Genomic DNA, 18,467 nt, shown 5'->3' with positions numbered 1-18,467 from the left:
TCCTAGCTGCAGTTATGCTCTGCTTCCGCAAAGTGTGTTACGAAACATACGGACTGGATTGTTGTCAGTATTATACCGCTTCTAATCTCTCTGGTGATGCTATGCTAAAGTTATCTAAAGCGCCCTTGAGACTCCTAAAAGAGAGAGAACAATTGGATATGGTAGAAGGATTGATTCGTGGTGGCGTAAGCTCGATATACAATAAGCGGCTGGCGGTTGCGAACAACAAATATCTACCAAATTTCAACCCCAAAGCACCCTGAACCTTCATAGTGATGATTGATGCAAACAATTTGTATGGGGGCATAATGGAAAAGTTTCCATTGCCATTGAACAATTTTGAGTACACTGACGGAAACTGGGATCCCGAAATTTAAAAAGCGTTCATCCAAAGCGTGTTGGAGACACCTGACGATAGCGATATTGGCTACGTATTAGAAGTGGATTTGTCGTACCCAGATGAACTTCATGATCTTCATTCAGATTTTCCCTTGGCCCCAACAAAACAGAAAGTTGACGCATGCTGGTTGGGTGACTATCAGGAAGAGCTTTTGAATGATATGCAGATGAATGCGCCGCCTTCGAGTAACAAATTGATCCAGACCTTGTTCCCCAAAAAGAACTACATTTTGCACTATCAAACATTGAAGCTCTACGTACAGTTGGGGTTAAAAGTTGAAAAACTACATCGATCACTCGCTTTTAACCAGTCGAAATGGCTAGCGCCATATGTCAAGTTGAACACTCAGAAGCGAAAGCAAGCCAAGAACAAGTTCGAGGAGAACTTCTATAAACTAATGGTGAACAGCGCATTTGGGAAAACCTGTGAGGGGAAACGCAATCGCATAAAAGTAAAACTGGCTCGAAGTGAAGAAGAGACACTGAAATGGACCAGCGCTCCACAGATGAATTCGTTCAAAATCATTGATGAAAACTTGGCAACGATAAGCTTGAATCAGACTGAAATAGAATGGGACAAACCAACTATCGTAGGTGCTTGCATCTTAGATCTTTCGAAGAAATTCATGTACGACTTCCACTACAATACAATGAAGAAACACTTCAATTGTAAACTACTGTACTCGGACACGGACTCGTTTGTTTATGAAATTTTCTCAAACGACTTCTTCGCAGACTTGAAGCGGAAGACCACAGTGAAGGACCTTTTCGATTTCTCAAACTTTCCAACTAATCACGAGATGTACGATCAAAGCAACGCAAGGGTGACACTAAAATTTAAAGATGAGATGGGAGGCAAGATGATTTCTGAGTTTGTGGGGTTGAAGCCAAAGCTGTATTCCATCAAACTGGCAGATGGTTAGTCAACTTTTTTTTCAAAACCTGAAAAAAGCCAAGAAAACAACAAAAAGCTGAATGAGTAAAGAAAAACCGGATAAAAAGTAAGAAAAAGACCTGGGATTAAATTTCCAAAAAACGAAAAAAAAAGTGAAAAACAAAAACTAGAATGCATGAACTTCTATTTTAGGTCTTGCAAAGCAGTCGGCGAAAGGTGTGACTCAAGACGCCAGGCGCATGATGACACATGAATTATACAAACAGGTTCTCATAGGAGAAACTGTTCGACTTATCAACACCAGAATTGCGTCGAGCAAACACCAACTAATGACAGTTGTGTGCAACAAGAAGTCACTCTCGGGATACGATGACAAGCGGTATATTTTAAACGACAAGATCACAACTCTACCATTTGGCCACCACGCTCTGCGCGAGGAAATGTTCATGCGTAACGTAGTACAGGATCCAGATTGGGGTTCGAGTGATGAGGAAGAAACTGTTGTACACGTTGCCGAGTCATTAACGCCAGAAAGTCAACTACCAACTCAATACACAGGCCCCCAAATGTCAGCAGAAGTCTGGTCTCCGCCTGATCCCGGTCTCAACCAGCGTGTTTACAGTGACGATGAGCTTGAAGCGGACATTGCAGATTTTGCAAATCTGACTCAACAAGTGATTGAGGACGAAATTGAAAGATGTTCCTTTATAGACGATCAGGCTGCTGAATCAGGTTCGTCTCGTAGTCTTCTAGACCTAAGACCCGTATCCCCCATTCATGTTTCTACTAACTCTTCAACACAAGAGCAACCTATCAACAATCCCGGACCCTCAAAACGGACGAAAAAGTGCGCAAAACGAACGCTGGAGCTGATATCAGACAAAGAATCTATCAGTGTAGATAGAATAAAGAAATGGAGAGTAGTACAAATTGACACTGATAGTGATGACAATTAATTTCTGTGAAAGAACTCTGCTTTAGTTTTTGTGACTTGTTTTGTTTTCCCCGTTTGATGGAAATAAAAAATCTTTCCAACTCGAGTTATAGAAAAATTGTACTGTATAAGTCTTTTAAAGGTCCCGCATAGGCAGTTTCAGTTTATATCTAAGTCATTTTCATCCTCAGTACCTTCAATCCATAGTATAAGTCTTTTAAAAGCTCCCATATAAGCAGTTGATCAATTAATAACTAAGTCTTTTTTGTCCTCAGTACCTTCAATCCATAGTATAAGTCTTTTAAAAGCTCCCCCAAAAGCAGCTGATCAATTAATAAATAAGTCATTTTTGTCCTCAGTACCTTCAATCCATAGTATAAGTCTTTTAAAAGCTCCCCCATAAGCAGCTGATCAATTAATAACTAAGTCATTTTTGTCCTCAGTACCTTCAATCCATAGTATAAGTCTTTTAAAAGCTCCCATATAAGCAGTTGATCAATTAATAACTAAGTCATTTTTGTCCTCAGTACCTTCAATCCATAGTATAAGTCTTTTAAAAGCTCCCCCATAAGCAGCTGATCAATTAATAACTAAGTCTTTTTTAACCTCAGTACCTTCAATCCATAGTATAAGTCTTTTAAAAGCTCCCCATAAGCAGCTGATCAATTAATAACTAAGTCATTTTTGTCCTCAGTACCTTCAATCCATAGTATAAGTCTTTTAAAAGCTCCCATATAAGCAGTTGATCAATTAATAACTAAGTCATTTTTGTCCTCAGTACCTTCAATCCATAGTATAAGTCTTTTAAAAGCTCCCATATAAGCAGTTGATCAATTATTAACTAAGTCTTTTTTAACCTCAGTGCCTTCAATCCATAGTATAAGTCTTTTAAAAGCTCCCCCATAAGCAGCTGATCAATTAATAACTAAGTCATTTTTATCCTCAGTGCCTCCAATCCATAGTATAAGTCTTTTAAAAGCTCCCATATAAGCAGTTGATCAATTTATATCTAAGTCATTTTTATCCTCCGTACCTTCAATCCATAGTATAAGTCTTTTAAAAGCTCCCATATAAGCAGTTGATCAATTAATAACTAAGTCATTTTTGTCCTCAGTACCTTCAATCCATAGTATAAGTCTTTTAAAAGCTCCCCCATAAGCAGCTGATCAATTAATAACTAAGTCTTTTTTAACCTCAGTACCTTCAATCCATAGTATAATTCTTTTAAAAGCTCCCCCATAAGCAGCTGATCAATTAATAACTAAGTCATTTTTGTCCTCAGTACCTTCAATCCATAGTATAAGTCTTTTAAAAGCTTCCATATAAGCAGTTGATCAATTAATAACTAAGTCATTTTTGTCCTCAGTACCTTCAATTCATAGTATAAGTCTTTTAAAAGCTCCCATATAAGCAGTTGATCAATTAATAACTAAGTCTTTTTTAACCTCAGTGCCTTCAATCCATAGTATAAGTCTTTTAAAAGCTCCCCCATAAGCAGCTGATCAATTAATAACTAAGTCATTTTTATCCTCAGTGCCTCCAATCCATAGTATAAGTCTTTTAAAAGCTCCCATATAAGCAGTTGATCAATTTATATCTAAGTCATTTTTATCCTCCGTACCTTCAATCCATAGTATAAGTCTTTTAAAAGCTCCCATATAAGCAGTTGATCAATTAATAACTAAGTCATTTTTGTCCTCAGTACCTTCAATCCATAGTATAAGTCTTTTAAAAGCTCCCATATAAGCAGTTGATCAATTAATAACTAAGTCTTTTTTAACCTCAGTACCTTCAATCCATAGTATAAGTCTTTTAAAAGCTCCCCCATAAGCAGCTGATCAATTAATAACTAAGTCATTTTTGTCCTCAGTACCTTCAATCCATAGTATAAGTCTTTTAAAAGCTTCCATATAAGCAGTTGATCAATTAATAACTAAGTCATTTTTGTCCTCAGTACCTTCAATTCATAGTATAAGTCTTTTAAAAGCTCCCATATAAGATGTTGATCAATTAATAACTAAGTCTTTTTTAACCTCAGTGCCTTCAATCCATAGTATAAGTCTTTTAAAAGCTCCCCCATAAGCAGCTGATCAATTAATAACTAAGTCATTTTTATCCTCAGTGCCTCCAATCCATAGTATAAGTCTTTTAAAAGCTCCCATATAAGCAGTTGATCAATTTATATCTAAGTCATTTTTATCCTCCGTAACTTCAATCCATAGTATAAGTCTTTTAAAAGCTCCCATATAAGCAGTTGATCAATTAATAACTAAGTCATTTTTGTCCTCAGTACCTTCAATCCATAGTATAAGTCTTTTAAAAGCTCCCATATAAGCAGTTGATCAATTAATAACTAAGTCTTTTTTAACCTCAGTACCTTCAATCCATAGTATAAGTCTTTTAAAAGCTCCCCCATAAGCAGCTGATCAATTAATAACTAAGTCATTTTTGTCCTCAGTACCTTCAATCCATAGTATAAGTCTTTTAAAAGCTTCCATATAAGCAGTTGATCAATTAATAACTAAGTCATTTTTGTCCTCAGTACCTTCAATTCATAGTATAAGTCTTTTAAAAGCTCCCATATAAGCAGTTGATCAATTAATAACTAAGTCTTTTTGCTCCCCCATAAGCAGCTGATCAATTAATAACTAAGTCATTTTTATCCTCAGTGCCTCCAATCCATAGTATAAGTCTTTTAAAAGCTTCCATATAAGCAGTTGTTCAATTAATAACTAAGTCATTTTTGTCCTCAGTACCTTCAATTCATAGTATAAGTCTTTTAAAAGCTCCCCCATAAGCAGCTGATCATTTAATAACTAAGTCATTTTTATCCTCAGTGCCTCCAATCCATAGTATAAGTCTTTTAAAAGCTCCCATATAAGCAGTTGATCAATTTATATCTAAGTCATTTTTATCCTCCGTACCTTCAATCCATAGTATAAGTCTTTTAAAAGCTCCCCCATAAGCAGCTGATAAATTAATAACTAAGTCATTTTTGTCCTCAGTACCTTCAATCCATAGTATAAGTCTTTTAAAAGCTCCCATATAAGCAGTTGATCAATTAATAACTAAGTCTTTTTTAACCTCAGTACCTTCAATCCATAGTATAAGTCTTTTAAAAGCTCCCCCATATGCAGTTGATCAATTATTAACTAACTCATTTTTATCCTCAGTGCCTTCAATCCATAGTATAAGCGTTTAAAAAGCTTCCGCGCTATCAGATGGAAATGAAAAAAGTAGCTGATGTTTATTGCCAAACAACAATTCCTCTTTTTCTCGAAAAAATTAGGAACATGTTCATAGTTACCTCCGTAGATCATCTGTGTCGATTGTAGCAATCTGTCATAATCTACCCTACAACTGATCTAAGTGTCTAAGTGAACTCAGTGAGTGTTTGTGAATGGTGGTGCGTGTTAAAAGTTTGTGAACTGGTGCCGTCTAATTTTCGCAATGGGGTTTCTCTAAACCAGCAAGGTCCGCTTCTCAATCATTGGGGTTGCCAAAGTTAAGAAGGCAAGGAGTTTACTGGCGTCAAGCGAGTACAGTTCCTGCTACTCTTCAGACTGTTTATCTCAAGACTTTGTACTCCAGACAAGATATTAAAATTAATTCCCAATATATATAGAATTTATCAACAAAGAAAAATATAAAGGTGAGCAACAGCAGAAATTGGTGATGAATTAAAATGCCATGAGACAAAGAGGAGAGTTTTGTAATTAGAAAAACCCAAAAAAACTGTACAAAAAGATGTAAAACTTAAAAGGACTAACTGAATTATTCCTTTACTGCAGTCGGTTTCCAACTTGCTCTCCTCGTTGCTCTCCACCTTGCTCTCCGCTTTGCACTCCCTTTTGCTCTCCACACTACTTTGTTCGGCCACAAAAATGTCACCAATACCCTTGATATGTACAAGTTAAAACTCGCTTAGGTAACCAGCGGATAGCTTAGGATCCAATATACAAGTTATTTTTCACCAATACCCTTGATATGTACAAGTTAAAACTCGCTTAGGTATCCACTAGGTAGCTTAGGATCCAATACACAAGTTATTTTTCATCAATATCCTTGATATGTACAAGTTAAAACTCGGTTAGGTAACCAGCAGGTAGCTTAGGATCCAATAAACAAGTTATTTTTCATCAATATCCTTGATATGTACAAGTTAAAACTCGCTTAGGTATCCACTAGGTAGCTTAGGATCCAATACACAAGTTATTTTTCACCATTTCTCTTGATATGTACAAGTTAAAACTCGCTTAGGTATCCACTAGGTAGCTTAGGATCCAATACACAAGTTTTTTTCACCATATCTCTTGATATGTACAAGTTAAAACTCGCTAAGGTATCCACTAGGTAGCTTAGGATCCAATACACAAGTTATTTTTCATCATTTCTCTTGATATGTACAAGTTAAAACTCGCTTCGGTAACCAGCAGGTAGCTTAAGATCCAATAAACAAGTTATTTTTCATCAATACCCTTGATATGTACAAGTTAAAACTCTCTTAGGTAACCAGCAGGTAGCTTAAGATTCAATAAACAAGTTATTTTTCACCAATACCCTTGATATGTACAAGTTAAAACTCGCTTAGGTATCCATTAGGTAGCTTAGGATCCAATACACAAGTTATTTTTCACCATTTCTCTTGATATGTACAAGTTAAAACTCGCTTAGGTAACCAGCAGGTAGCTTAAGATCCAATAAACAAGTTATTTTTCACCAATACCCTTGATATGTACAAGTTAAAACTCGCTTAGGTATCCATTAGGTAGCTTAGGATCCAATACACAAGTTATTTTTCACCATTTCTCTTGATATGTACAAGTTAAAACTCGCTTAGGTAACCAGCAGGTAGCTTAAGATCCAATAAACAAGTTATTTTTCACCAATAACCTTGATATGTACAAGTTAAAACTCGCTTAGGTAACCGCTTAGGTGAAAAATTGTATAACTGAAAGGTTTTTAATTGACAACAAAAGCAATAGTATTCAGTTAAAAGTGTTCTAATGATTAGCTCTTGAGTTGATCTCTCTCAACGCTTCTCTTGCTTTCATGGCAGCTTTGCGTGTACGTCTACCTGGGGCTAAATTTTCGATATCGGTTTCTCTATCATTGGCTCTCTGTAATTTTCGATTCGCAGCTTCATAGTACTTTTCTGCCTGATGTCGCTTTCGGGTTGCTCGTTTGTTATTTTTTTTTGCTAGTTCTAACTTGAGGGCACCTGCATTGTAGTACACTCTCGCCTGTTGATGCATTTTTCGGAAAAAAAGACAACTATCGCAAGCATGTCTAGCCACATTAATGCTCGCAAGAGAACGTACTCCCAGATTTTCGGGAATGTTTTCAAACGATTCGTTAAGTCCCGTGTTTTCAACATCAGACGAGCCTTCATATTCACTAGAATCTCCATTTGAAACCGACCGACTGTTGGTTGCTTGAATTTCCGCATTGATTTCTTCGATTTCGTTTCGATCATCGGGTTCATCATTTGATGAGGATGAAATTTCAACAACTTCTATCTCCATCGTTTCGAAAAGTAGGTTACCTATCAACAATTGTTTGAATGTTCCATTCTTATTTCATAATGATAATATGATACCTAGTAAGTGAACTGTATGGATAAGGGGAGGGGTTGGCTTTAATATTGCTTGTAATTACACCAAACATCCTGATGCGTGTGTGCGTGCGTGTGTGTTGGGGGAAGCAAATCAGTTTCAATTTATAAAATCAAACAGTTTTAACTGGAGATAGACTACTATCACATTTGAAATTACAAACTGGATTCAGTTCATTGGTAACACAAAACAGTTCAAGGGAAAGTGAACAGGTAACTCAGGTTAATAAAGTGTACTTACCTTTCTATAGTTGACAAGTTGTAGCTATGTGTTAATTCCAAACACAGATATTAATATCGTAGCACTGGTGTTAAGTCCAAACCTAAAAGTGGACTGCCAATTTTTTCTAATATTTAATACTCAAAAACTTTTTCAAATTCTTTATTGGTTTTGTTAGTCTGATATCATAAGGAATTTACAACAAAATGAAAATTGAACTAAAAATTTACGTAACTAACAATATGATTAATCACGATGCCAAAAATGTCTAGACAAGCTACAAATTTCTGCATTTGGGGATGAATAATGTTTGTTTCATAAGTTTATTAAACTAGTTGAAGTTTTGCAAAATTATAACTCGGGAATTGTAGACAGATTAGTCATTGAGTGAATAAAATAGAGTATTGAATAGTCGCGGAAGAGAACCAGACAGCTTACATAAATTACTATCCCCGACACCGTTTCGGGAAAAGCAGACTTAAGTTTATGAACAGTAAAATTCCAGTGAGTTATAGTAACGAGAACGGAGATGTAATAGCAACAACCACGCGTTAATTAGTTCACATTTAATAATAGCTCTCGCTATTGTCTGTGTTACGCTTAAATCTAGGCTAGCCGTAAAGAGTAAAAACCTTTGAATACGAAGAAATGAATACGAAGAATAACGTATCTTAAATTCTATAAAGACGTTAACAATGGACTCAATGGCGCAGTGGTAGAACGTATCCTCAATAAGCAGGGGGAGATTGTATACACCTTTGGCCCAGTGGTAAGATATCCGCTTCCCATGCACTAGATCCGGGTTCGAATCCCGGTGGGGCGAAAATCCTTTTACAAGATTTAGAGGGGGTCGTTTTTTTACAGTGCGTGACCCCCCCCCCGTGGTGTGCTACTAGTCATTTACTTATACTACTCTCACTGTTTCAACTGTGTGGATATTAAGTTCTTTCACTTAATGAATTACGTAATGTAGTGATTATGGTCAAAGTCAGAAGAGCAAAATCAAAAGAAACTGGATAAACATAAAGCCCGGTCATTAAGTCATAATGCATTAGGTTATCAAGTTCATTAAAGCGTTTGCTATCTGGCATTAGTTTTATGCTAAAAGTTTGCAACTTAGAAGCTGAATCTAGTTTAATTTAAGAATCTACCCGAATATGCAGATTTTACACATCAAATAATAACACTTTGGCACTTAAAAAAATTCTATCAATTTCCTTTAATTTTTTCTCTTTTTCTGTTTTAATTCCAATGTGCGTCAAGCAAGTCAATGGCGGCTATTTTCCAGTAATTTGCTGGCAATGTTTTTTATTCACTCGTTCATGCAATTTCAACCGAATTGCATGCGTGACATCATATTTCACCCTTAGTGGAGCAAGTTTTCATCTCATTCGCGTGATTAATTTCTCTAAAACGAAGTTCGTAGCAATTTTATTAGTCCTGTCGGTCTTTTTATGCAATTTTTTTGTTGACCGAATTTTCGTCTGACCCATTTGATTTTTCGTTCGTTCTCAAAAACGGGATAAACAGGTGGCGCCCAGCGGGCATTATCAGCTGTTTCCGCTCAAACTGTTTTTGGAGACTCAAACTTATGCTGTGAAGAGCGGTTCTGCCCCACCCTCCCCCCCCCCCCCCAGTTTTGCCTCCCCAAAACTTTTGTCATTTTATTGATTTTAATCAGACCTAGGTATCAGTGAACCTCCTCTAGCGTTTCATAGTAGGTGACTGCATAGTTTCTAGTGGTAGTGGAATGGTTTCAACATTTTAACATCACGTTTTAGCATTTTTTGACAAAAATTGCAATTTTTTCAGTTTTTTTGACGTTCATTTTTCATTATATACGTTTTTTCAGACGCAGAGGCCAGAAAAGCTCCTTTAGTGTTTGTTGATAAGGTACTGAATTTTTTTTATTTGACCATGGATTAGTTTTCAACTTTTTAATATCACAAATTTCAGCAATTTTTTGATAAAACTTATTTTTCAAACTCTTTGAAAATTTTTGTCGTTTTTTAGGTTTTTTCAAGCTCAGGAGCAAAGGAACCCCCTTTAGGGTTTGACAATAGGCTACTGTATAGTTCATAGATGTAATGGAATGTTTTTCAATATTTAAACTTTTTTTGACAATTTTTTCAAATTTTCTCGTATTTTTGACATTTATTGTCATCATTCAAGTTTTTTTCAGGGTCAGGAAACCTCCGTTAAGGTTTAATAATAAATTACTGGAAATTTTTGGTCTTGGATTAATTTTTAAGTTTTTGTTAACCCAAATTTTGGAAATTTTTTAAATGAAATTTTTTATTTAAAAGAGCCTCAAGAGTCACACAACCTCGTCTAGGGTGTGATTATAGGTCACTGTATAGTTTGTAGATGTAATGTAATATTTTTCAAGATTTTAATATACCCAATTTAAGCAGTTTTTTTTAAATAATTGCAAATTTAAGTTTTTAATCTTTTGATTTTTATTTTCCGGCAACAGGGTCTTAGGGACCTCCTACAGTGTTTGATAATAGGTTGCTGCATAGTTTCTAGAGTCAATGGAAGGGTTATCAGTATTTAAATGACTCGATTTTGTTGCAAATTTTTGATAAAAATTAAATTTTCTAAATTTTCAATTTTTTGAAAAATTGTTATGTTCCAAGTTTCTGGATATTTATGAGCCAGTGAAACTATTTAGGACATGAAATAGGGATACTAGATAGCGTCCTGAGACAATGAAGTGGTCCTGATGATAACAATATCACGAATATTAATATCATGAATACTGGTTCGGCACAAAATTGTTTTGAACATTTTTACTGCGAAATCTGGAAACTTTCCTTTTAAATTTTGCAATATTTTGGAAATGTTTACAATATCAGTTTACTTTGTGATTTATTTACTAACAGGGGTAGAAAACTAAAAGTTGCAGAGTCGAATCAAGCTAAAACTAGCCTCGCTCAACAGTAGCTAGCAACTGATGAAGCCAACCGCTCGCCAGTGGTTTGAGAGCATTTCGCCCGACATTAGTCGGTTGTTTAACTTTTTTGTTTGGTCACACGCGGCAACCTCACTCTCAACAATGACTTCCTCACTCTGAAATTGAACTTTCTGTACTTCAATACCACGAGATCAAGTTCAAGTGTGTGCGTGTGTGTTTGTGTGTGCGTGTTGTTGTGTGTGTGTGTGTTTGTGTATGTGTGTGTTTTGTTTGTGTGTGTGTGTGTGTGCATGTGTGTATGTCTGTGTATGTGTGTTTGTGTGTGTGCGTGTGTGTGTGCATGCGTGCGCTTCAGTCCGTCCCTCCGTCCGTCACTAATTGAAAGTTTTTTGAGAGCGGCTATTAGAAGCAGCAATAAGTTAAACGGACTATTTAGCAAAATGCAACATCTTGGCATTTAATAAAAAGTTTCTTTTTGAGATTGCAGATGTACGATGCTGTTGTGGATATTTTCTGGCAAGGTAGTTCAGGAATTTCTGTGCAAGTATCTTCAAGGTAATTCATGAATTGTCGGCTTGACACTTTAAATTGATGTTGACACTGATTGAAACTTAAATTGAAATTGACTAGACGTCACCCAAATTAGCTTATTGTAGAGCTACATTACTTACAGGACATTGGTTTTTGAATTTTCATATGAAATTAAGAATAACCTTTGTTGAAATTAGAATGTTTTAGTAACACTATGGTCTTTTAGTCTTTGTGATCTTTTGAACAAAGGGCCTGAACCGTCAATTTCGCGGCTATTGTTCGATAATCCGCAAGCTGTTTGAAAATTTTTTTGACAGATTTGTAAGTCCAAAATTATGTTTAATTGCTCAGGAACGAAGTTTGAAGCAATTAATGTAAACATTTGTGTCCTTTTAATGCAAAGTTTTTCGGTTAACCGTTTTTGCTCTGTTGTTCTGAAACATTCCTTTTCTTAAGTGACTTCTTCATTTTTGAGTGATTTCAATTGCTGTGTCTCAAATAAAGTCGGGGTTCGAATCCTTCCCTTGTCGGACTTTTTTAAACACTTATAGCAAAATTTGTTGAGACTACATCCCCTGAATTAAAATACCCCGCCTGTTGATTGAGAGCAGTTTGTCCGACTTAAGTCGTTTTAGATGTTGAACTGTAAAAGCAATTTATTTTCGAATATGTTAGTTGTTTAATAGCTGCCTTCATCACTTCAGCACGTTATTATAGTGGCCTCTTTTGGCCACCTCCTATCATATTTTTAGTGATTTTTTTTCTCTTTCTACTGTCTGGTGTTTTTTGATGATTTTCTTCTACTGTCTTGTGTTTTTGTTTGAATGTGGCCGTCATATGGTTTTGATGACCTTCTGCTAATTTCTATTTTGGTTTTGTTTTTGTCCTATTCTGCCTTTATGAATAGTTTTTGGTGTTCAGTCTGTTATATAGAGTTGTCTTCGGGGGGCGTGTTTCTAAGTGAAGAAAATAAAGGTTTGAGAAGCCAGATTTTCAAAATCAACCAGTTATGTGTTTTTTGTAGTTTTTTGGTTTTTGCTCTTGTTTTAAGTGTTTTCCGGTGCCGTTGCGTGTGGGTGCTCAATGAATTAGCAGAAATTGTTTCTTCAGCTGTGTGGAAAACATTTTTTGACACTTTGCTTTTTTAGAGAACGTTACAAACAAGTTACAACAGCTTATTGGTTTTCATTTTGTTCTCTATTTCTCCCTTTTTACGATGTTTTCTTTTTTCCCTTTTTATACGTTTGTTATTTTTTCTATCATGTAATCTTCTATTGAACATTAACTAATTTAATTAGACACTCTGTCATCACACTTTGCTTTTCCCTTCTAATATGTTTCCTGTTCCCTTGTCTTTCAAAGTGATCGGTAAAAATAAATAAATGGTTTCGTTAGTTTAGTTAGTGGTTGGTCAGGGTGTAAGAATAGGTTTACTTCGGGTCGATTCCGGATTTTTCTGGTTGTTTTTTTTACTTTGCCTCGAAGAAATTTGTTTCGCTTTAGCTTAGTTCGCAGGTGGTTTCTTTTTGCGTGGAATCGTTTGCACTTTTCTCGGCTCATTTTTTATTCTTTTTTTCTGCTCCAAGCTTTTGCTCAGCAGAGCAATCTGAAAAAAAAACGGAGACATAAAAACTAAATCGAAAATAGTTACATAATAAATGTCATAAAGCCCGCTATCTGAACTTTGTTGTTACAAGTCTCCGTGACCACCTCTAATGCTTTTTTGTATTGATACTAGCTCTTGTATCCTTTCAATAAGAAACAGGAGTATCCAAGTACAAAATGACATCAAAATAGTTCGAACTTAAAAAATGTTTTTGTAGAAAAATGAATTTTCTTTAATTGCTCTCAAACGAAGTTTGTAAAGAGTGGTTCTTAAGTTTGACCCCCTCAGTCACCTCCCCGCCATCAGCCCTCCCCCCATTACCCCCTTCCTCAACACTCCCATTGTCCACCCTCCTCCACCTGTTGTTTTGAACCCTCCTCTCATCTAGCCTTCGGAACCCTACCCCCATCGCTTGACCACCCCCCCCCCCCCAACACAAATACTGGTAACCCCCTTAATGCTAGCGTGCCTATGTCCCAGCTGGCTACTACCGAAGCCAACCGCTGGCCGGTCGTTTGAGAGCAACTAGCCCGACATTAGTCGGTTATGTTCTCAATCGCAATCCGGGTTGTGGAAATCAGTGGCGGCTGTTTTCCGGCAATCTGCTGGGAACGTTTTTCATCATTCTGCAATTGTTTGAGCTGCTCGTCACTATCGCTCATAGTCGAAGTTAAATGAAGGCGAAACGGCCTACACAATAAACTTGTTTTGTTTTCAATTTTATATGTTTGAATAAAGAATGCTTCATTTAATCTTCTTTTCAAGATTCTATTGGCTTTGAAATTTTTTTATTATTGGGTATGGTTAGCGCTTGAATTCCTCGGCGCCATTAGTTTCAGCGGCGCGTGTCCGGTCCATGTAGCTATTTTTAATTTGCGATTTTGTACGATCAATTTAAATTGTTTTCAATGATTTTGATTTTTGCGTGACATAAAACGTTTTCGTTTAGAATTGAAGCATGAATTCAGTGGCGTGCACTGACGGCTGTTTACATTAAGAAATCGAAGCAGCATTTAAACAAAATTATTTTTATGTTTCCATTTTGATCACCTAATTGGTAAATGATAAACTCGAGCACTTTCTAACAACAGAGCGAATTGAAATCACTCTCTCCTTCAGTGTGAATTAAAGGGAAGAATTTGAATACCTTAATTGCTTTGGATCAATTCGTCAGATGTCGGTGGTATTTGTTCTGCTGCAGAGACGATTCCCCTGCCAAAAGAGTTGACAATACCAGCAGCGGAAGAAGTAGGGAGGAGAGGAAGGACTCGAAGGTGGGAGGAAGAGGAAGGAGGCGGGACAGTTGTACTGCTGATGAGAACGAGAAGGAATCACAGAGACTGGAGGCCAAGAAGGCCGAACTGATGAGGCAAATCAGAAAGGAAGAAATTGGTTGGTCCTTTAATTTCACTGATTAATTTTGCAATTCTCTTCGCAAATGTAATATATAAGGTCCTGTATAATCATGTTCTGGATACTAAAATTTCTTATTAAAATCAATTTTTTTCAAAAAATCAATTTTTCTCGGGTATTAAAATCAATCTTTTTCCAAAAGAAAATCAATTTTTTTCGAAAATGAAGAAAATCAATCTTTTTCGAAATTTTTGTTGCACTTGATTTTCGAAGCTTGATTTTTTGGAATTTTTTTGGTAATAGGGTCAAAATTTAATTTCACAATTTTAAAAGTTTTATTTTTCGCGTTTTTTTAACGCTCGTGCATTATTAACTGCTTGTATGAACCAAGTTTTGCAGAACATCAATAGCTCAATTATAATAGCAGTAAACAACTTTAAAAAGGCGCATGTGTCCCCAACCATCGCAAAAAAAATTGTGCCTCCTACGTCAGAACTACACTTTTGTGTTCCACTTATTTTTTGGGACCAAAATTTTTGTTCATGGCCAAAAGTCGGTCAAGAGCCAACAATTTCAAAAACAGTGGCTTTGAAATAGTTGACTTCTGATCTGACTGCTTGCCGACTCCTGCCTGATCGATGATTGTTATCGAAAACAATCGTTTTGCTTACCAAGAGAATGGGTTTGGGGGCACTAAAATGTTTGTTTATGATCCTGTATCGTTATTGAGTTCCAAAGCGATTGACCACCAGCAGAGGTGCAAAACAAGATTTTATTCCCAATTTTAGGAACTAAAAATGAAAATCGCTTTTTGAAAAGTGAGAATATTCGGAATGTCAGTTTTTTTATTGCTCTCAAGCGAAGTTTGTTGTTAATTACTCTCAAACAATGTTTGAAGCAATTATATTAGTCCTGTGGTTTTTAACTGCAATTTTTCGCTTGACCAATTTTTCGTCTGAGCCATTTGACTTCTCGTCCTCAAAAACGGGATAAACAGGTAGCGCTCGGAAGGCCGAGCAGCTCTCTTATAGCTTTACAACTTGCTAGTCTAAGTATGCTATTCACCGAAACTGTTTTGCGGAGAACAATCTCAAGGCTTGAAGGGCGATTCTTAGTCTTAAAAGTTTGACCCCCTTTGTCACCCAAGCCCACCGGTTGTCTGTCGTTTGAGAGTAATTCGCCCGACGTTAGTCCTCTGTGTTTCAATTATGCGTTTTTCAGGATGATCAATTTTCGGGAAGAGATCAGAAAACAAGCGTTTTTTTTTTTAAAATGAGCAGTGCGCGCCTTTCCTGTAAAAATAATGTTATATATGATTTGGTGCAGAGTACGTGGAACATCATGCATACTGGGGACCCATAAATGTCCCTGCTTCCTCTTCTTCCGATTCTGAGTACTCTCCCCCTCGAGCAGGTAGAGCCAACCTGCAATTGGCATACTGAACAGGGGAAACTCATTGGCTGTAGATGAAGGAGTTGTTGGCTTTATTAGTAGTATAAGAACCTGATCTTCAACACTGCAAGAGGGGTGGAGGGTTTTGATGCAAATCGAATGGAAATAACTGAAATTATCCTGAATCAAGATTGAACCTTGCAACATTTAGATTAGGTTTTTTTTTAAAAAAAAATGAGGGTTGATTTGAAATTTTCCCAATTTTTGATGGGGGCTCGGTTTAGATCTGTTTGTTCCTTCAACTGTGAGCATCATTTCAGTGCGTTTCAATATGCATGTGTAAACAATGGCGTTCAAGTTTTTGCTGATAGCTGGGTTTAGCCATTGCTATTAAAATTAGAATATAAAACCGTGAGATGTCAGAAAAACCTATTATAGATTATTTTTTGGATGGAAAGGGAAGAATTCCCCCCCCCCAATAAAGTTGTATCATATACTACTATTACTATCATTAATGTTGTCAACGTATTAAATATCTATCGCTTTCATTCTATAATGACAGGCATTCTATTGAATCAATCGAAGAACAACTCTCCCTGTTGTCCATTGTCTCAAAGTCGATCTCTGTTGTCTTCACTTTAAATCTTATACATGCAAAATCTTTCATGCATTTCTTTGTTCATCAGAGGAACACCCGTAAGATCTCATTGTTGTCAACTTGCTGACAGGTTACGAACCACAGAAACACTATTTCCAAAAATTTCATTGATTAACAAGAAATCAAGCACAGCGGGTGTATAGGTTACGTGACTCTGATGAAGCCATTAAGAAAACTGGCATCAATCGAAAATCACGTGACGGTTCGAGATGTTAGCCCAAGTTTTGAGTTACTTCGCCGAGTCGGGTAACTATAAACAATAGGCAAGTTGCAGTGCTTTTTAATAGCCGCCTTCAGCCTTTCAAACGACTATTATTTAGGAACTCCCTTTTTTTACAATTAAAGGACTTGAATTGTATTGGTTAGCTGTCTTTTTACGGCTCGAAGAGGAGTATTGGAGCGTCTTTTTTATTCGTTAATTTTGTTGCATTGTATTCAAGACAGGACGACAAAAGTCAGAACAGTAAAAAGTGACAAAAGGTGATGAAATTTTCGCTAAGAGAGCGATCTTTTATAATCATGTGTGGTATTTTCAAAACATTTTGTTAGTTTAAACTCATTTTTTTTCAATTGAAGCTGTTTGAATCGTTCAATTTTAAGCAAATATTAAACTTCTAGATTCAATTTTGAGCTATTTTAATTGCTATCAAATGACGTAGCAATTATGTTAGTGCGATTTTTTGTCCGACCCATTTGAGTTTTCGTCCTCAAAACGGAATGAACAGGTAACGCTCAGAGGTCATTAAGTTCTCTTAGCGCCTCACCCCTTGTCAGTCTCTAAGAGTGTGATTCACCAAAACAGTTTTGAGGAGACTATTTTATGGTATGAAGGGAAGTTATTCCCCTATGTCCCCTCAGTCACCTCGCCCGCAACCCCCACAACTACATGCCCAGTCCGCCCTCATACTACTGGCGGTTTGGACACCCACATATGCAGCCCAAACCTAACCCCCGATGCTTGCGCACTTCAATGCTAGCATCTCTTAAGTAGCAGCTGGGTACTACCGAAGCCAACCGCTTGCTGGTTGTTTGAGAGCAATCGCCCAATGTTATTAATAGCCGCGAAGCGATAGCTGAGGCTATTATTGGCCTTCTCTTGGTTTTTTATTTATTTCGTCGTCACGATTTTTGTTACGACCATATGACGTCACTACCACTTCAAATCTGCTTTTTGTTCATTCGTTCATGCCATTTCAACTGAATTGCGTGCGTGACGTCATTTTTCACTCTTAGTGGAGCTAGTTTTTTGTTCATTCGCCTGATTAAATTTTTGGTCACACGTGACTTACATCACTCTCAAAAATGACTTCCTCACTCTGAAATTGACTTTTCTTTGCTTTAATTCAAAGAGATAAGGTCAAGTGAGTGTATATCACTCTAATTGAAGGTTATTTAAGAGCAACTAAGAGAAACAGCAGTAAGTTATGCAGGTTCTCAATCAAAATTTAAACATCTCCGCACCTAATGAAAAGAATAAGTTTCTTTTTTGGTCTGTCTTTTTACCTTCTTATTGAGACTACAGATCTATGAAGCTATTGCGGCTATTTTCTGGCAATTTGCCAGCTATGTTTCAGTTATGTTACCATTTTGCGTGATTGGAAGCTGTTTAGGAGTACGTATTCTCCAAGTCTTTTATAGCATTTGGGGAGTTTGTAGTTCAAAATAATTTTTATAGCGGTTTGATAGATTTGAGAAAGAACGGATATTAGTTTTGAGTTGATTGAATAACTTCGACAGATTGATTGAATAACATTTCAGTGATTTTTGTTTTATTCGCGAGCAATTCATCCGACGTTAATCGGTTGATATTTCTTAGTTTCATAATGACTGGTCTCATTGGCAAAATAAGTCTTGACCAGATTTGTCCGTGTTTATGTTGTTTGTCCTTTTGTATCATCAAAGACAGTTTTTGCCGTTAGCGGATGACGCGTAAATGGGTCTAATCAAT

At 36.5% G+C, this 18,467-nt stretch overlaps 1 protein-coding gene across 2 annotated transcripts in view; it reads left to right on the top strand.

Moving 5' to 3' along the window:
* LOC142344750 (uncharacterized) overlaps positions 1-18,467 on the top strand; it is an 83,834-nt gene that overhangs the window by 39,379 nt on the left and 25,988 nt on the right. For both annotated transcript variants that reach the window (XM_075396646.1, XM_075396645.1), the window contains one exon: positions 14,318-14,508. In XM_075396646.1, coding sequence (XP_075252761.1) covers positions 14,318-14,508 — 191 coding nt within the window. The remainder of the gene's footprint in view (positions 1-14,317; positions 14,509-18,467) is intronic.

Source organism: Convolutriloba macropyga, chromosome 8, assembly GCF_964194025.1.
Source record: "Convolutriloba macropyga chromosome 8, txConMacr16.3, whole genome shotgun sequence".
In the NCBI taxonomy this organism is placed as follows: domain Eukaryota; kingdom Metazoa; phylum Xenacoelomorpha; order Acoela; family Convolutidae; genus Convolutriloba; species Convolutriloba macropyga.
Note: the sequence above shows the minus strand (reverse complement) of the source record. Positions and strands in the feature narration are given on the sequence as shown.